At 41.5% G+C, this 20,564-nt stretch overlaps 1 protein-coding gene across 5 annotated transcripts in view; it reads left to right on the top strand.

Annotated features, from left to right (window-relative positions):
• GABRR3 (gamma-aminobutyric acid type A receptor subunit rho3) overlaps positions 1-20,564 on the top strand; it is a 65,650-nt gene that overhangs the window by 17,930 nt on the left and 27,156 nt on the right. The window contains exons 5-7 of one of the 5 annotated variants that reach the window (XM_054812554.1): positions 3,140-3,210; positions 6,211-6,331; positions 17,902-18,031. In XM_054812554.1, the coding sequence (XP_054668529.1) occupies positions 6,217-6,331; positions 17,902-18,031 (245 nt within the window). In that variant the 5' untranslated portion in view covers positions 3,140-3,210; positions 6,211-6,216. Of the gene's footprint in view, positions 1-2,300; positions 3,211-5,838; positions 6,332-16,719; positions 16,911-17,901; positions 18,032-20,564 lie in introns of those variants that run through there. The other 4 variants (XM_054812555.1, XM_054812557.1, XM_054812553.1 and 1 more) reach the window with 4 other exon arrangements.

Genomic DNA, 20,564 nt, shown 5'->3' with positions numbered 1-20,564 from the left:
GTACAGCACTTGTAAGCCAAGAAGATAAAGCAGTTGAAAATAATGGAGAGAACACTAGGACATGAGAAGCAAAGGAAATGAAGGGATAGTTTAAGAAGAGTGCAAAATGGATTACCTTTCCCCAAGGTGTTGCAAAGACCAAGCTCTCAGCATAACTGACATCTTTGCAGAAAACTGAATCTCCTGAAAGCTGGGAGTAACATCTAGCAAATCACAAATTGCTAGAAAATAACTGTTTTACTGGGTTTCAAGAATAATTAGCAATACTCTAATGTATGGACGCCAGGATGGCCAGACTGTCAGAGGGATCTATTCCACTTCCCACCAGCCCCCAACTCCCTTAAGATACTGGAGTCTCCATCCTCTCTTCACAACAAAGAAAAGCAAAAACCTGTGGTTTTTTCCTTGGGAGAAGAAATTCTGCACTGAAAAGCAAATTTTCTTTGCCTCCTTTTCACAGTGACGCTGCTGGGTAGGACCAGTCTCTAATTAATTAAGAGCTACCAAGATTAGTTTCAGGAGTTAAATATGCCTTAAAAAAGAACCACTGTCTCCATCAGAGCTTGTAGCAAGGATACACCCCAAAGTGAACATCTCATTCTGGGATACCCTCCAAATCTTTGTTACAGCTGTCCCTTTCATCAGCTTCTCTCTGATTGCTTCTTTTCCTTTTCTGTATGTGGCAGAAACTTTCTTTGTTTTAAGGTCTTGTGGGCATCCAGACTTACCAGTAAGTAACATGGACATCAAAAGTACATTTATATAGGGCCTTTACTCTTTAAAAAAAACCAAAGACACAGGGAAAACTGAAGCATTACCTTTAAGGTTCATTTGCCTCACTGTGGCTAAGGATAATGATACTAAGAGGATACAAGGTCTTAATTGCAGAAGTTTAAAAATCCTTTGATAGTCCAACAGAGAGGGGCAGAAGCAGAGATGCCAGACTTTCAGTTTCACCGTTCTCCTTTTCCTCCCTAGCTTTTCCTTCTCAGAAAGGAACATCTTCATCTCCAGAGTGATCGGTGCTTCTGTAACTACTGAGGGGTCACTTTACTTCTGGAGCATCTCCCTTTGCAGTGTAAGGGTGCTGCTCCACAGCTCACACCTGCCTGGCCTGTGGGTCTTGTTCCTTCTCCCTGCCTGCCTGGGAGCTGCCTGCTCCTTGACTGCAGCCCAGGCTGTGATTGCAGAAATGAGGTAGGAGTGGAGAACGGCAATGCCTCCGCTAGCTTTTCAAAGGCTCAGAATGATTTGTCGCTTGTGCAAATAAACATCTGACAGAAACATATGGCTAGGAATGAGCAATAGCCCCCTACGCTCACTCACATGGGAGCTGGCAGGGCTGTTCGATGTCATGTACGGAAGAGAGAAAGAAGGGGAAATACGTTTCTTTAAAACTAGGGAATTTAAATGTTCTCAAAAGTGATCTGTGCAAAATAGCTGCCAGTTCCAACTGTTTGCGTACAGTGTCTCTCTCTCTCTCTCAAATTCTGTCTCTCCTAGCCCCCCACTGTCTAACTATTGCAGGAACCAAGCAGTCACGTACTCAATTTCTCCACCATGTTGTACCTTGCATTTGAGCTGGTGATCCTTGCCACACCGTTCTGTCGTGCTGGCTCATCACTACTGACCGCCTGCTGTCCAGTTGCAGAGTATGCCTGTCATCCTCCTGTGAGTTTTGCCCAAACATCCAAAATTTTCTAAGCCTTGCTGGGTCAATTATGGTCTTCTTGCATAAATAGTAATGGTCTTCAGTGGGACTAGGAAAGAGGACTGCTGAGATTCAAGTGAGAGGTGAATGGCAGCTTTTTATCAGCAAGTCTTAATCACAGGATTGTCCCAGAGACTCCTCCAAGGTTCTGAGGAGAAGATGCTGCTGGAGCAAGTGGCCTTGGGCAGCCCCAGCCCACAGGGAAGGACGTGAGGATACAGGCAATATCCAGCACCAAAATTCCATTCCACATTGCTCCTCTCCTTCTCCCCATTTTAGCTTGGGTGCTAACAGGCTAGTTTATTTTTAGGCTAGTTTTCCTAAAAATGGAGAAAAATCCATCTAAACTAAGACCTACAGGACAAGGAGAAAATGTCAGCTGGGAGTCATGGGAAAAGTCCTGGAGCTGGAGGCTAGAAGGAGCACCATTTGTGGCAGTGACTCTAAGCAGTCCTTTGGAGCAGTGGAGGGAGTGCCTCTTTACACCATCGCCTTTTAAAATCTCTATTTATAAACTGGTGGAGGGAGGGAGGGACTGAAACTAGGTCCTCAAATCTGTTCTCCAGAGTGGTACTTCTCTGCCAATGCCTGGTCTGTACAGTGTAGATGGTAAATTAAGATCTGACGCTACAGGCATGTGAAATGCGAGGGTATCAGGGGAGAATCACATAACCCCTTTACAACTGGTTATTCAGCATGTAGCATCTTCTCCCTCCTGCTGTGAGTGATGTTGATCAGAGAGTTATCAAAGTTGTTGTTTTTAAAATAACACAGTATTTCAGGGGTTTTGCACAACCTTGACTCCTGAATCAACCATGCCTGAAATGATTGCCTTCAGAAGACTCTCTTCCCTGCCCTATTGAGTCTGTTGATTCTCCCTCTATACGCTGTGCATACCTGGTAGCAACTTGAGGTCTGAGCAACCACCATGTCAACACAGAGGAAGAAAACAAGATATAAAAAATAATGCTGTCAAAAATAAGGCAAGAGCACAGTATAGCTTTTCAGGCTGTTTTATTTAAACTTCCTGATTCAGACCTTGAATTCCTGGGTGAACTTATTTAAGATTTCAAACTCCAGATCAATGTTCTGCATCAATTTTCTACAGCCTGTTCTTGGTATATGGTCTGTACTGACTTTTCATGAGGAAGATATCTGCCTGCCTATTGCATCTCATGTTTTCAACCTTGGGATGATAAATTTCTTTGTGGTTCCCCAGTAGAAGCCAAGACCACACTTTCTGTACCTTTAATCTGCCGAGGTAGCAACAATTCTTCCTCCCAAATATAGGTTTTTTGATGCCTTTCTCATTTCACAACAGTCGTATAATGCTTCATTTTGATTTCTGGAAAGTGAGCACAGAAGGGTGGAACGCCTGTACTATGCAGTGGTCCTCCCTGGAAATGCAGAAAACCTGTATCTTCTCAGTTCCAAACAGCATGTGAAGTAATGAGTTTCAACACTGACAAAAGAAGAGGAACTCAGACCTGCAAGATCAGGTAAGATGGGCTAGGCTTACAAGGAAATGTAACATGCATCTGTACAACTAATTAAAAGCTACAATAACACAAAGTTTCCACTTAACCAAACTTAAATAATTATGGCATCAAATTCAAAACAGAGTGGGTCTTTTAACTAATTTGTAATCAGTGCTATTTCCACAGAGAAGTTATAAAAACCCGTAAGTTTTCACCCACGCTTCCACCTGCTTAAAATCAACCGGACCCGAGGACTTGCAGTGGAAGTTTACAGGCTGTTTTGGGGTGTTTGCATGACCTTGAGGTCTGAAGGATTCCAGAGAACTGTGTCCCAGAGTTCTCAATGCTCATTAGGTATGGTGTGCTATTAACTGGCAGGAAATCTCATGGAGTTGGTGGAGAAATTGTGTCTTGGTTTCAGGCCAGACTAAATTTAGGAAAAAAATCTGAATGAAGTAGACTCCTCCATTTTTCAAGATAACAATCAGGAGAAATTTAGCTTTTGGGAGACATTGTTCCTGATCATCCTTCACAGCTGAACAGATTTCCCTGGTAGAACACCACCACTTTATCTTTTTTTTTTTAAACCCTAGAGCTAAGTAATGTAAGAAAAATTGTTATTTCGATGGGTATTTAACAACTCATTTCATGGTGGAACTCCCTTCATATCAGATACTTCTGAGAATATTTTCTTCTATCAATCTCCAGAAAAGGCTTCTCCTTTTTGAAGAAAATCGTATTTTCTATTTTTGAATAAATGTAAAAGTGCCTTTCTGTAACTCTTTTTAATCTTGCTGGAGGTATGAAACAAGATATAAGCAGAAATGTAATTAATTTTACTCTAGATGCTAGATTTAAGCAGTCATGTTGTGAGTGTGTTGACTTCAGCTATGAGCAAAGGCTAACACATGAAGCGTGTGTGTTTGATGATGGCCTCCTCTTTCCCTTTCCCCTCACTACTGTTGGGTTCACCACTGTCCTCTGCACTGGGGAGATGGATGTAAGGCCTGCCCAGCAGTGACAGCAGCGTGGCTTACCTCCACACCGGGTGTTAAGGCAAGATAACTGCAATCCCCTCCCTGCCCATCCCCTGCAGCCAGGCTGCTCTTGGACGTGGATTAGGAAGCAACCGCGTGAGTCGGGCTCCGGCAGAGTATTTTCTCTGGCAAGGACAGAGAGGGGATGTCGCAGGAAGAAGGAAATCAGTTTCCCCTTTTCAGATTATTCTAACAAATGGCCAACAATTTCTGCACGGTCTCACTGCTGTGAGACGCTAAAGCTGGCCCAGAAGCCACAGCAGCGAGGACGCGGTGACAGCCCAGCCGCAGCGGCAAGGAGCTCTCGGGCAGCTGATTTCCATTGCTCTGCCTGTGCTGAGCTCTCTGCCCCCGCTGCTGGGCTGCTCCTGGTAACCGGCCTCACGGACAGCCCGCTCGCGAACCTCTGCCTTTTGGGCTCTGCGGCATCCGAGTAGCTTTAGGTTGTCGGTCTGCAAGCCGTCAACAGATCTACTGATGAACGGACCGCAGGCTTCGTGGGTCCGTAGGCAATGACATGGTGGAAATAATGTGCTGCAGGCAGCACTATGCTTAGCTCTGCATGTCAGCTTCAATTTCAGCTCTTTAATTTCCTGTGGCTGCAAATGATGGTGAAAGGCTGTGCTATCATTTAAAGCCTCTGCCTTATACTACGTGGCTTTTTGGAATGGAGATTGTAAATTTTTTTACAACCATCCTTAGGATCTTGATCTGCTGCTGTTCCTTGACTAAAGTCTTTAGAAACTCTCCTAGATTAAAAATACTAATTTTTATTAAGATTTTATATGTGTGTGTGTGTGTATATATATATATTTATATATATATTTTCAAGGAGCTTTGAGGACCTGAAGAAAATCACTTGCTTTTTTCTAATCCAAAATGTTGGGAGCCATTGTGTTTTATTTCTAAAATTCACTACTAAAGAAAAGAAACACAAATTGTGTCAGGCCTGTCATATTTGATCATACTGGGCATATGCATGTAGCTATTTAGATGAGGTATGTTTGCATTTATTCTCTTTCTCCTTACTTTTTGCTAATCAATCCATTGGGTTACATAAAATGGAGAAAATGGAATCGTACATCTGTTGTGAAATGAAAGCCAGTGGCCAAAACACTGGATGGCCATTTTTGAGTATTTTAAAGTCCGTCCGTCCGTCCCCCTCCATGTCTCCCCACCCACCCCACCCCCCGCACCAGAAAGGGTAAAATGGATTTTTTATGATCGCTTGTTTTTCTCTGGAATTTTTACAGGAATAACAAATACTCTGTCTTCACATTAAAAAAAAAGAGGAAAAAAGAAAAAAGCAAAATAAAAGATGTTTTGACACTGAGTAAGCCACACTGGAGATGATTCATGAGCTTTTACTTCTGTTGTTGCATCCTGACCTATACTTCCCATTTGAATTTGAATTCTCCTAGCTGCATCATGGTAGAAATCATGCCTTTGTCTTGTGTAAGATCTTAGAAAAAGAAGGATATTCCAGTGTAATGAAAATGCATAATTTTCAGTGATGACAAAGCCAATAACAACACCCTTACCTAATCTTTCTATATACTTGGGAGGGTTTGCTGAGAGTTACAGCCTTTACTTGACTAGCTGTGTTCTGGGCAGGAGACGATGAAAGTGAGAAATTGTCTTGTAAAAACACAGGGAAACACAAGTACCCAAGAGAAAATTTAAGGCAAAGATGATTTTCAAAGCGTAAACAAAAGTGTGAATCATTGCCAATGGGTGTATAAGCTTCATGACTGCTCTTTACTTCAATTTGCATAGCTGCATTTTCAGGCTGACTCTAGGTGACTTGGTACAATCTTTCTAAACCCTACATTTTTCTCCTGTAGATAAGGCTTCATATCAGAGCATTGCTGATCTAGTGTTTAATAAGGAAAGATATTTAGCAGTAGTGATACAGCTGCCTACCTCACTTTTGCTGTAGTAGTAATATTTGTATAATATATATTTTTGTACCAATTTTAAACAGGTTGGAATGAAGATCCCGCAGGATCAGGGAACTGACACAGAAGGGGTAGAAACTCTACAGACACTGAGCAGTGGATGTTTGTCCAATGCTTTCAACTACAAATACAACAAAAAATACAAAGGTAGGTATATTCATTTAATGCTGCAGGACAGAAAGTCGCTTTTCAAACAGTTTTCCTTACAAAATGCTGAAAACCCTACAGGCTGCAGAAAGCAGATGGTTTAATAATTGTCTCTGTTGCATTAATTCGTGATATGCTCAACTCTGTATCCTTTACCATCCTTTTCTCTATTGCTGAACACCTTGATCTGCAGCCTGGAAAGCAAAGAGGTAAAAGAAGCTTTGTGAAAAGCAGAAAAGAGAGAAATAGTTTTTCAGTGAAACAATCAGAATCAGTTTATTTTTCCCTGACATTTCATAAATTATTATTTTAGAACCCTGAATTTCTTGCCTGTTGTTCAGTTCTCTCTTGATGCAGTGGGATGAGATGCTCATGATGCAAACAGGGATGTTATCACATGTATTTTCAGTGTGATTCTTCTAAAAACAGTTATGAATAAAATCCCTCGCTATTGCCATCGGTGGGAGGCACCCACGTACCCAAGAATCCATCATCGCACGTAGCTGCGGTGTGTTTCCGAGCAGTTGCCAGGGCTGGGCATTATGGGGTGTTGATTGAAGCTGCCGACTGTAACTCTGGAAGCCTGGGCATATTTGGGAGTCTGCCTGCACTGGGAGTGAGCGATACCTCCTGCTGCGGGAGGGTCACACTCTTTGGGATTGATCAAACCCGAGCGAGTTACACAATGGTGTGCATTGGTAACAGCTGCACGTTGCCCTCCGTGTGCTGAGTGAAGCTCCTTTGTTACAGAAAGGAAAAAAAATCCACTTCAGAAATACTGGAGAGCATTCTGCAGCAAGTCTTAGAGGCTGAGTCCCTGAGCCTGTGAAACCCAGTGCTTTGCTGCCGGTTTTAATCAACTCAGTGTTTATTTAGAAAGAGGCATAAATCCAGTGCCCCTAAAAATTAACCTAATTTTTGACTAGGACTCAAGGTCAAGGCTCAGTTAGCTCATACCTCTGGAAATGTTTCAGCCAGAGTTTGCACGTACATTCCCCCATCCACACAATATTAATCATACTCCTGCCATCTCAGGGTGCTGGCGTATCTCTGCATTTCCCAAGCATTATTTTTTTTTCTTTCTCTTTGTATTCTCCGAGTTCACACGCTATGGACTGACCCCCACTACTGTACCTAGCAAGTTTAGCACCTTCCTTTCTATGGCATTTTCCTGAACACTGCAGATCTAGAACAGGCTGTAATGTAATACTTGGCAGACCCACACTCCCTGTAAAATAAAACTTTGTTTACTCTTGTTATTGGAAAAGCTTTTAAATGTGACCACTCAAGACTAGCAAAATAGAAGGCAAGCAAAACAGTATCTCATACCCACTATTCAAAATCACTTACCTTGAAGTCTTCCTGAATTTTTGCACTTGACAACTTTTGAAGTTTAGGGGCAAAATGCCTACTACATTGGCCCCTGAATTATTTCCACATCAGCAAATCTGTGGTGTTTTTTTCCACCATATATATCTTGATGCTCCTGCTAATATTGGTGACAGCTGAAGGCCATTGCTGAGGCTCTAGGAATGCCTTGTGCTAAGGTGACCAGATTAAAAGCGAGAAAAGGACATGGGCTGAAAGGAGCCTCTTCCCCTTCTTAACATGTGCTACAGAGTGATGCCACCTGTATCAGGTCACAGATGTCAGTGCAGATGGTGCATCACTTTACATAATCTGGCAGGGGCCACACAACAGTAGGACACACTGTCTGGGTCAGGTTATACAACAGAGCATGTGTTTGAGTCTGATAGCACGAACCAGCGTCCGGACTGGGGCCTGTGTCCTCCTACATGCGACATGAACTACAAGGATTCAGAGAAATTAGGACCCCTTGCAGTTAATAAAATGAAAATATTTTACATAAGATCTCCAACACAAGCAACCACAAGTAAATAAAGAACAAAACAATGCATAAAGAATGACAGTGAAAGGTGGTGGCAATGGCCCGTTCAAGCCACGTGCCAGGAGGTATTTTTACCCCGATTGGGTAAGGACACTGTGCAGCTCCCTGCCGTGGGCTGTTACGGATGCTGATACTTTAGACTGGGTCTCTGTAACCAGGAACACCATTTCTGAGTAGACTCCTCCTGTGTACTATCACTAACTAAAATATTCTTAATCTACATACGGTAATTAGGCTATTGCCAATACTAAATTATTTGTGGAGAGGTGTGCTCATTTTTACTAACGAACATCTTCACCTTTTTCTAGTGTTCTTATTTCTGATCAGTCTGACTAAATCCATCAGCTTTTTGTCATACTTTATAAAGCTGCTGCCTTTATTTCAATTTTAAATGACTTCTAATGGTCTCTCATACCATATACCAAGGACCACTGAAGGAATTAAGATTAAATTATAGTCAGCAGAGCTTATCTTAGTCTTGTGCTAAGGGGCTGGAAATCAGTCTCTGTAAGGAATGTCAGGGAAGGTGCTCTGGACAACCTGTGGCAAAAGTCAGCTGAAGAAAACCAGACTGCCAAACATGGATGTGTCAACCGGGCTCTTCTTGGCCAAACTAGGACATCTGACTAGCCTCACTATCACCTTTTTTTTTTTTTCCCTGCTGCTGTCCCCTTCCCTTTTTATCAGCTTATACTTTCTGAAAATTCCCAGCTCAGACTGCCTGCTGGCCTTACACGGCTTTTGTCTCATATTGCCCTCTGGATGAGGACCCTCTTCCTCGGGTCTGCTGAAGAGCCACCCTCCTCCTCCAACAGGCTCTCCCTTTGCCCCTCCTGCCACCACCGGAGGCCATTTTCTCTCCTTCCCCCCCTCCCCAGCCCTTCTCGCTCCCCACAACCTTCCCCACCGGAGGGGAAGGGGAAGCTGCGCAGCGCCTGTGCCGCCCGCTGCCGTTGCCGGCGAGGGTGGAAGCCTCCCGGCACGCCGGACCCCGCATCTGTGCGTGGGCGCGGAAGAGGGGTGCGCGCCGCTGGCGCGGCTGGCGCTGCCATCTTGCGGCCGTTGTGCGGGAGCGACCGTTACTTCGCAACCGCCATCTCTCTACTGGCGTTAACGGCCCCCACCCCCCCCCGCAAACGGCCACCGCGCTCCTCTCGTGTCACGGCCGTGGCGGGATGCGGTGTTTTCCGGCCATTTACCTTGTGTGGCCTCGAAGGAGAATGCACTGCCTGAGGACGTTTCTGGGGAAAAAAAAAAAAAAAGAAGAAAAAAGGATACCTGAGCTTTTGCCAAGATGTTTCCAGAATGAGGAAAAAAAATTGCGAAATAGTGACCAACTTTGTTTTTTCCTCTCTCTCTCTCAAAAAAAAAAAAAAAGGGGGGGGGGGGGGGGAAGAGAGTTCATCTATCTTGGGTCCCACATCAGCATCCAGTGTCTGACCTGGCCGTGTGGGGAGGCAGAGCTGGAAGACCGAACTACCTGTCGCTGCACCTTTCTCTACAGGCTTTTTTTGTCTACCTCTCTCTGGCATTTCCTCTCTCTCTCTGTGCCTATCTTCATACCTTTTCCACATTTTATATGTACACGTTTGTGAGTGACTGTACTATTGTTTATTCTGGTGCCTGTTCTTGTGTGTACCTGTCATAATACTACATGCAAATAATCATCTGTGTGCTGATAGTCTGTAGAAACTTCCACTGATTTTGGAGCATCCTCATACAGCTATGAAGAGATATGTCTTTGTGTCTGTCCTGGATTTGAAAAAACTGATGCCCTGCTCTTTCTGTGGGCATCCATCTGTCTGCTTTTGTGACAAGGCAGACACTCGATGCTCTTAGGGAAGCTGTGTACACACGTTCTGTATCCCCCATAGCTTTTCCTGCACTTAAAAGCAATTGCTGGGTTAACATTTCTGCATTGAAGGCATCACAGCAGGGGTGATCCTGCAGTGAAGGTACTCCATTTTATTTGCCATCTCAGCTATACTTGATGAATCTTTTACAGATGGAACATGGCATAGCCAGGATACTTCTATTGCAGCTCACAGCCCAGACATTTGTATGGAATTATCTTTATGTTAACAGCAAAATAATGAACAGGAGAGCTAGAGCTCAGGCAAGGCCTCAGAAATTTGATTTGATTTTATGCACGTCTCTATTGGCTTCACCTGTCAGTCACAGAAAGCTAATAGAACTGCTGAATGCCTGCATTACTCTGTCTTTCAATAGACACTATGAGATATTGGGATAGGTGGGGTGTCCTCTTCCCTACTGAAAAGTGAGGTCAGCTGCATCACCATTCTTGTCATCTTGTGGGACAGCCTGGCTTGAGGGTCTTGTGACTGGGAGAGTGACTTGCCAGCACATGGAAGTTTTCAGCAGACAGAATAACACCCCCCACCCCCCCACACACTCTGGTTATTTCTGCCTTGATTTAACATTATTTTTTTTTAATTGAAATTGTGGGAAGGAACAGTTCTTACCAGGAACATACATTTTCACACATCGAGCAAATTTCAAACCAACCTTCACCGCTGCTGTCTATCACTTCACTTCTCTCTCCTTCAAGATTTTGTTAATACCCAAGCATCAAAAGAATGTGTGGAAGAGAAATTGAAGAAACTCAACAGTGGCATTACCTGTAAATTCCCCAAGGAAATATTCTTGTTGTACACTTGGATGCTTCCTCTTGGAACTATTATTTCTGCAACACACCAAGATGAATTTATTTCTTTTTAACAGTTGCTTCATTTCAAATGTTGCTTCTTCCCTCTATTCCTTTATGTGTCTGTCTCAGTTCTTTGCCCATTCTGCCTTGCAAGGTATCCAAATATGTAGGAAAAAAATAGCATTTTTCATTCATTCACAGGAAATGTGGATTGTTCAAATGTTTGTTGATTTACATATGCATTCTGTTGGCAGCCACTAGGAAAATGGAGGTTGTGTAAAACCCTTAGAAGACCCAAATATGGGTACCCCCTACTAAGTCTAAAGTATATAAAACTTAAATATATTTATTTACTTAAAAATACAAATTGGGTAGTTAAAATTGGCTTTCCAATTTGAAATGAGCACCTGCTCTGTGATGTTAACATATGTTTCTCTGGAAGTTATCAATGGGGAAGAAAAGCCTGGAAAACAGCCATGCTGAATTGTTCCTGATGGCTTCTGAAGCTGTTTTATGACCAATAGAGATCACACTTTAATCAATAAATCTGTCTCTCTTTTAACTGTAAAATGAAAAATGTTTGCAGTGCCAAAGCCGGAAGGCACATTTTTTCCACTATTCAACATTTTTTTTCTCCTCATGTTCATTGGTGATGGAAAAGGAGTTTTGTAGAGATTAAATACATTTCATAAATTATTTCCCATGGGAGATATTGTTGACTCCTGGACAACAAACTTGGCATGTTCCAATATCCACTTTGTGGAAAATGCTTAATAAACATCAGTGTGGCAGCAAGAAAAGAGTAAACACAGTTGCTGAATTGTTTCGTTTCAGTCTGTGGAGGGAAGTAAGCCAAAACAACTTCAGATAGCAGTTAGGATCTGACTGGTACGCGCTGCTGAGAGACAGTGGTATTTGCCAGACTGCCAAGGAAGAAAGAGGAAAAAAATTCTGATGCCGTTTATGTTGCTTTTCAGATTGAAGCACAGTGTTCAGGCCATACAGATGGCAAACTAGCTTACTTCTTGGGGCTACACCATACTATTGCAAACCCTTGTTTTCTGTGAATTGCTTAGGCTTATAGGTCATATCCTTGATCTTCCCTCACTCGTGAAAGATGCTAGAAGATTTTTAAAGGAATATATACTACAGACATAAAGAACCAAACTCTAGAAATCCCTCCTAGGAGGAGAAGGACATAAATGCAGGCAGGGGTTAGCTGTATCCTGTGCCTGTGGTCAATGTGAGGTGGTGGAAAGGCAAAGTTTTCTGCCACTGAGTTTATGAGAAGTGTAAATCTAGGAGGAATGTGGCTGCTTGTTTTTCCAGAGATCACCCTCAAGATGCAGATTGTTCCTGAACTAGAGGCAGTAAAACTGATTATTTTACTTTCAGAATTGCTGGTGTAGAAGCTAAGTAAAGGGATTTAGGGATGAAATTAATTCAGTGATTGTTCTGTCCAGGGCAAAATGATGAAAGAGAAAGAATCCCCGATTTTGAGGCTCTGGAAATAAGGAATGCAAAGAATCAGGGAAATGTATGGTTTTTCTTTGTTGTTCATGTCACTTTTTCAAAGCAAGTATCTGATTGTACAAAAGTGTGAAGCCACCACAGTTCTAGAGCAAACAGAAGACTGAGTTTTGTAAATTGAAGGAAAAGCAGAAAAGACCCTGTGCCAAACAGGGTCATCTGGTCAAGTCTGGTATTAAGAGGCTGTTTTATATGGGAAAATATGCCTGCCTTAGGTGGATTATGATCTTGTCAGTTCTAAAATAATCCTTTGCATGAATAGGCAATGGGTGAAGACAGTTAGAAATTGGACAAGCTTCAGGAGTGGGATTTAGTCTCCAGTCTTAAGCCATTTTAGTGCCAAGTCTCCAGGCCGCCAGCTGCTGCTCTGAAAAGCTGCAAACCTTCTACAGGTGCCATGCCATGTTTGTGAATGGATGTCTCTGACACCTGAGGAGACTTCATATAGCACGACAACTATCTTCAGGCAATTGTCGAGCTATCCTTTTTAATGAACTGCACTTTATCTTAATGAAACATAACAAGTGATTGTTCTCTAATGAGAAGACAGACCACTAAAGTTACATTTGATTTCTAGGATTTTGATCTCTCATTAGCATGTCTTGCCAACTGGGCTGTGTATGGTTTTCAGAGTACTGATTTTAAGATGTGTTGACCACTCAGTTGTCAATGAAGCCAACTAGAAGCTGAACATTTTGTATTTCTCATAGTGGCTTCTGACTTCATGTTATTTGCAAGTTGCACTTTAGAGTTTAGACTACAAGTTGGAGATTTAGCTTTACTACTAATAGAAAATATTATGTGCTTACTTCAATATTATTGCTGTTTTTCATATTGCCTAGCAGAAATTAAGTGTACAGTTTCAAGGCTGGCTTAACCCCTCTCACCGCAGACAGAGGGCAGATCCTCCATCCCACACTGCTGCCCATTCCTTTAACAACTGGCTGAGCAGTTGCTGATGGTGAAGTAAGGGTAGCAAGTAGTAGTGCACTGCAGGGGTGAAGGAGAGGACAGCGTTTCAGCAGTAGCTCCATAGTTCTGTTTAAGCTGGTTGTAAAACCTCAGGGGGATAGTCCCTCTCAGTAAGCACCATGCAAAAATCTTGTACGGATTTTGGGCTGAACTGTGGGTTTTGCTGGCTTTTGAGTTCTTTTCTCTTTTAGTACTTTGCAGTCCTGATGTGCCCAGTTTGTTACCTTACACTACTTGGGACAGGATAAACGTTCACTTGCCACCCCTACTAAGAGACTTGGTAAAGAGCAGGACGATAAGAGCTGGGTCCCACTGCAAGAGTTAAGTAAAGCACTTCATCTGTTTGGAGATCTGCAAACTGAAATCATAATGCTCAGTCTCTGCTTTCCTCTCACTTCATCTTGTTAGGAAATGTGAATGGATACCTTATTCTGGAAACTTGGTTCATCATCTGTCTTAATATAAACAGGACAAAGTGTCCTTAATTCTGACTACTGTTTTTGCAAGTCACCATGACATAATGGTGCGCTGAGTCTCTTACCATAGAAAAGCAAAACACTACCTATTTTTGCGCTGCAGTCTTGCATTCATATATCACAGTCACTGCTCTGGTTAATCTGCTTTCTATGATTTGCTGGTTGTTTATCAGAAACAAGTTCCTCTTAGGATACTCTTAGGAATGTTTTTTTCCTTGTGTTTCATTCTCTGATTAGGAGAATAAAAATTACATTCCAGGTAAACCTATGCTCCCTCTTCCACGTTGCATCTCTTCTCGGTGTTGTGCAGCTAATTTACAGGTTGTTAAGTGCTAGTGTGCTATGGTGTTTCAGCTCCATATGTTTAAAATGGTCTTTAGATGTGCTCAGATTTTCTGCAAAATTCCAGCCTCTGAAACATCTCTTCATCCCTGGCATTTTTCTGTTCTTGTTTTTATAATAGCTGTGGTCAATTTGCTTTGCTTTGTGATCTGTGGCAGAGAAGGGTCTGTAGTTGCAGGTTGTAATTACCTGAAACTACATATTATTTTGCTCACTAAAAGAAGGCCTCTCATTTTTTTGGTACTAAGTGTTGTATTTACCTTTGTTTCTTTTGCTTGCTTGGTTGTTTGTAAACTGTTCCAATGAGCTTGTGCACTGTTAGCATGCACTGGGTTTTGTCTTTGAAAGAGAAGCATTACAAACTTTTCATGGGCTACAGAGGAGGGATAATTTTGAAGAAATATTTTAATGGTAGCAAAGAGACAATGTTCTGTGTTTAAATACAAGGACCTATCAACACCTCGCCCAATACAAGCAAAGTGTATTATCTTGTCTTTATTCTTCTGCAAAGAAGGATCGTTTTAGAATTTATTAGTGACAAATGCATAGGAGATTAACCTGTTTTCATAATGGTAATTTATAATGATATTATAATCTGCTCTGTGGAATACTCTCTTACCCAGAGGAAATGAAAACAACTCTAGTATGACGAAACCCTATTGCTGTGGGTGACATCTAGTTGCCCTCACTGATACTACAGACTCGTTAATGGAAGTGTTCATCATTTCACTCTGCAGGAGTCCCTCTTGAAGACTTTGCGTGTGTGGACTAGACAATTAATTTATGGAAATATGCCATAGCCAAGGAGAGAGAGGTAGTGCTTAGATGTTCAGTGTGCTTAGGCAAGGCCCCACAAAGGTAATATTGAATGTTATGACATCGGTGGCGTGAAGGTGGTGGAATATGTCAGTGCATCCAGCCTTTATTTTTGACTCAAGCTGATTTAGCAGAGGCAGTCAAAAGAACATCAAGCATGTTTTGGAAATCCTCCATGGAGCAGTCTTTTCAGCACCACAGCTTAGTAGTAAAGTTCTTGCTACAGCCAGGAATAATAAAACAGTGGGGTACTGATAGCTGAATGAAAACAACATCTAATTACCTCTTTCTATGTTAAAGACTCCCCTCTTGGCTGATGTGCCTTTTGGAGGGAGAGACATCCATGTGCAGCTTGGCCAGGGGCATGCCAGTCCTCCTTCTGCAAAGCCCGCTTGTTTGTCTTTGCCATGTCCTTGGAGCAGGGCTTCTGAGCACTCCCTTTTCCAGCTGGGAAACAAATACACAAAGCAATTTTTACTTATTTATTTTTAATGGACTCTTTTTACTTCCTTGAGGTCAGGACACAAAGTCAACACATTTATGCATTAGCATGATATGATCTAACCTCAGGTCCCCTTCAGAGATCTTGGTGGATAACCTCAATAGCTGGAATGTCCTCTCCTTCCCCATTCCACATCTCCTGCTTAGTGAGGATAATAGCTATAGTTTTCAGCTAAGGATGATGGTTACATCTAAAATATGGCTTTCCCAAAAGTCTCTGGAAACAATGTGGATGGTTACTGTTAGCAGAGAAGACAGTTTATACATGTTGTTATTCCTTTGTAGCTGAGGAAAATGGTTAGAAATGAGGTAACATTGATGAATGTGCAGATAGCTGAACATGCAGAAGTGTGGTAACACATTTACCACACAGCCTGCAGTGTAGTTAGCTTTTTATCTGATTTGCTATTGTTGCTGCTACTGTTGGGCCTGTGCTTGGGTGGGGAAAGAGGAGGATCCAAAGGATCTTTTCCGACATGTAATTTAATCAGGTGTGCTGATACTTTGATATATGTAGGCTGGGTGAAACTAGACAACCAGACTGGCTCAGGAACAAGTATTAATCTCTATCTGGAATAAATTCTCATTAGAGTTATTATTTATTTTCCCTTTTCCACCCAAATGATAGTGCGAATTGATGTAAGCTGTTAAAGGTCTTATTAACTACACCTTGTGTTTACCTTCTCCAGAAACTCCACCCTGGGAATACACCAGGCCTGCTGGAAGCACTGTCTGACTATCCCTGGGTCAGGCTACAAATGATCTTCCCTAAGTTTGGTGAACAGGAATGGATTAAACTATGAACAATGTTGAATGTGATAGGTAATAGGGTTGAAAGTCTTTGATCTAGGCCACTTTATTCAATCTAATGCTGTTAAAGTTTTAGGCGTGGTTAGGAAAGGATTTTTTTTTTTAAGTCACAGCAGGTAACTGTTCAACTCCAAATGGAAAAAAAACAGTGGGAATTAGCTGTCCTTTGGTGACCTCCTCCTGGAAATAATTTGTACCTGAGAATTATTTCTTAGCCCAAATGAAGTTAGTTGGGAATCTCAGGGAACTTCTGAGGAGGCAGATGTCCACATCACAGAATTATTATCCCAATATGCTTGGCTGTTAACAGTCTCAGTACACACAGTGCTGTGTTTGCTTTCATTCCTCTGTTTGTCTTTCTTAGGAAGAAGCCTACTGCTGGGACACCTGAATTACTTCTACATCTGTTAGACAGGGATTGGGTGTTTCCATTTCCCTAACTTTCAATATTATATCTCTAATTTTCTAGATAAAACAAATGTACTGTCGATTTTGATAATTACTGAACTTGCTGATGGCTTGAAAAGGATAAATTTGACTGTGTCAGCTAAGAAGGTGTGTCCAGTATTGCCCAGTTTTAAGCCCACAAGAAATCTTATCACCTTTCATAGGGAAGCAGGCATGCTCAAGTTATTGCTTAAACAACATTTTGTTAATAAAATGTTTTGCAATTTTAGGGCAGGCAGGCTAAATGAAATAAAGATAAAATTAAGGCTGATGGGAGGATACTAGATCTTAGACATGCACATGCCTTGTAAACTTAGGGTCAATTAAATAGATAGCTGCAGAGCTTAGAAAAAGAAAAAAGAAAAGGAAAAAAAAAGTTGCTATTTCCGAATGTTACTGAGGAATGTTGAAACAAGACTTCATTTTTAGTTTGGACTTGTTCCATGATATTGTGCTGTCCAAAAGTAGTTCTGTATCTACAGACAAAAGGTTTGCTACGGCAGATCACAGAAACAGAAATTATATTAATGGTTGGGAAGACAATACAATGTAGCCAGTTAATGAAAGAGCTTGATCTGTACAGAAAATTATTTTGAGCAGATACACACATATATAGAAAGCAAGATTAATTTAGAGACCTTTGTCATTAAAGCAGATTTTTGTATGGTTTTGTGTGGGATTTAAGGGGGATTAAATGTTTGACATCACTTTGCCTGCACAGGCTGTGTCGAAGAGGTTACTGAGCGGGTGATAGAGAATTCAAAAATGCGCCTATGCTGAAAGAGTGGAAGCAATGGATCAGGCTGCAGCCTGGCCAAACAAATTGCTGTATCTACTACATTTCTAAAAGCAAGGTGCTTCTGGTTTGACAGCAGATTGCCGCAGGGATGTAGAGCTGAAGGAATTTTTAAGATTTACCAAGATATGAGGGGAACTCGGAGAGGACATCAGAACTGGGATGCCCCTGTCTTCTCTCTTCAGTGATGCCTTACCTCACAGGCATCCTTTGTATGCTATGCTGTTTCTAAACAGCAAAAACACTAAAAATAAAAAGTCAGCAAGGTGGATTGGCTGATCAGGTGCATTTCTCTTTTGGAAGAGATGGTCCTGGTCATTAAACTTCTGTTCCTCACCTGCCTGTGGCCGACAGCAGTGCTACACACTTCTCAAAGTCACCATCACCATCTTCACCATCGGCAACAATTCTCATTCTTGAGAAAGCATAACAGGTAAGCAATATATTCTCTCTGTCTGTGTTCATCTGATAAACTTTATGCTGTCAGCAACCTTTCAATGCACCCTTTTTGTTCACTGTCCTGTTTTGCTAGTTTTTGAATTTATACTATGCATAGCACATTGATAGGGTGTTCCCAAAACAGAAATGGTGAACTATTAATTAAGTTTTCATAATCAGGCATTTCATATTGTGATTTCATGAATGCTTCATGTATATGCAGGTATGTACACACACCCACCCACCCACAGCTCTTTTAACTTGTGTGATACCAGGCTACTGTTGTGATGTACCAAGTACTCTTGCCCTCTCACTCCCATTACAAGAAGCAGAAATGCCTTCCAAAGTTCTATGCCAATGTTATAAAGTGACTTCCATTACCTAAACAGCAGTGTAGCTACACTATCAAGATATAGAAGACATTTTTATGGCACTAAAGGAGGTGAATTGTACATTATTTGTCGTGATGGCACAGTGGATTCCCTTTCTGGAATATACTTATGCTTTTAGACATTGGAGATTGTCACAGTTCTTAGTCTTTACAGTCAAGGAGCTGGTTTAAAATGAATAATGGTACAAAGGTTTTTACATGTAAGTTTCTGTGCAAAGTGTTAGTGCTTTTTTCCCACAAATGCAATTTCACTTCTGCCATGTGAGGCTGCTGAATGTGTTTCCAGATTAATCTAATAGTATGTAAACAGCCCAATGACTGCCAGTGATAATCCAAGCAAAATCTCTCTTTCTTGGGAGGTGGGAGGTAGGAGAAATTGTAATAAGTAGGTCTATTTAAGGAATAAGGAGTAAGTGGCTCTGTTTAAGGAATACAACTATTACATTTCTCTGTGTACTTGGCCCCCTATTCAAATGGGCAGGGGAGCTCATAGTTTATTCATACGATATCACATATTGAGGAAAAGTAACATAATTAGACTCCTCTGGTGTGTTTAGGCTGATTTTAAGAGTTACATGCTTTGTAGCAGGCATACGGCTGTTTCTTCTGTATCACTTCTTATGTGATAATCCAGCAGCGACATACCTCTGAATCCCTACATGTCTTGAAAAAATCATGTTTAAGCAAAGCAAGGCAACAGAACATATCCCAGTTACACAATGGAGGTGCCCAGAGATGCTATGTCACTCAGTACTTCTGGATTTCAATTCAAGGTGATAGGTTCAAGTTTGGTCTAAGCCAAAAGCTCATGAAAAGGATGGCTACTCAGCAGACTGTTTCAAACTCAGACAATTTTGGAGAGAGTCCTAGAGCCCGATTATTTGTAGTAACAAAAAAAAAAACCAACCAAAAAACCCCAAAACAACAGCAAACCACCAAAACCAGAACTAGCCCTAATATCAATATAAGGTCTAAACTGCTGCTTTGCTAGTCTCAGGAAGAATCAAATGGAAACAGAATAAATTATCTTCTTATTTCTGTAGTGGTAAGGAATGTCTATTTTAAGCTCAGCCGATATATTTTTGACAGTGGTAAAAGGGAAACATATGCCACTGTTGTTTGCATTTATCCTGTTCTGCAAGAACTGAGAAGAGCTGGTCCATCACTGACATAAAAAAAAAAAAATAATCACAAAGCAGGAGAGAAGCCTGGTGGTAGAACAGCATATTTTGTGGCATCCTGCTGGACATCCTTTGCTGACCTCTTGCTAGAGGACAGCAGTAACAATTTTTTAGTACAGTGTCCTCTCCATCTTCACACTAATACATACAAATGGATCCATATGATAATCCTGTGAGAGAGGCAGAAGTGTGTTAACAGAAAGGAAGATTAGGAACAAGGAGGAATATCAGGACTGCATTCTCAGCTGATGCTGACTGGCGTAGCAGCTTTTTGGCCTTCCATGTCTTGATTTTCTAGGCCCTAGTGATTTGGAACTGGGAAGAAAACTGCAGAATCTGAGCCACAAAAGATCCCAAAGCTTAACAGCTGCAAATCAGCTTTTCTGTGGAAAGGATCCAAATATGTTTAATTTCTCTTTGTTTGATTCTCTGGTTTTGTTCTAAAGGCAGCATTATCCTCCAGTACATTGCAACAGGGTCTGACTTTCCACCAGCCTCTTTTTCTTTCTGGGCAAAAACCTTTCAGGCAGCCCTAGGATTATTAGGGACACAGCTGACAGATGGCCTTGGTTAAATGGGTGGCCTTTTAAAAAGAATCCCATGTGAAAATGTTACTTAACCTACAAGTTCCACTGTTTTAATAGAGTAACCCAATTCTCCCTCCAAAGCTATTTGTCTGCATTCTCTTGTAAAGAAGATTTTAAAGCATTAACCGAAAGTACATGAGAAAGAGATTATTCTCATGGTCCATTTCCTACAACAAAGAACAAAACATTTGACTGTCAAAATATTAGGCTTTTTGACAGTACACATTGCTGATGTTACTGAACACTTGGAAATGCATTTTTATGAGAGAGAGAACTGTGTGATTTTGATGCTTACATTTATCTGGGTTTCAAAGTTTGACAAATATGTTAAAAGTTTCAGAGATCACACTGCTATATAACTCCATAGAC

This window comes from Grus americana, chromosome 1 (assembly GCF_028858705.1).
Source record: "Grus americana isolate bGruAme1 chromosome 1, bGruAme1.mat, whole genome shotgun sequence".
In the NCBI taxonomy this organism is placed as follows: domain Eukaryota; kingdom Metazoa; phylum Chordata; class Aves; order Gruiformes; family Gruidae; genus Grus; species Grus americana.
Note: the sequence above shows the minus strand (reverse complement) of the source record. Positions and strands in the feature narration are given on the sequence as shown.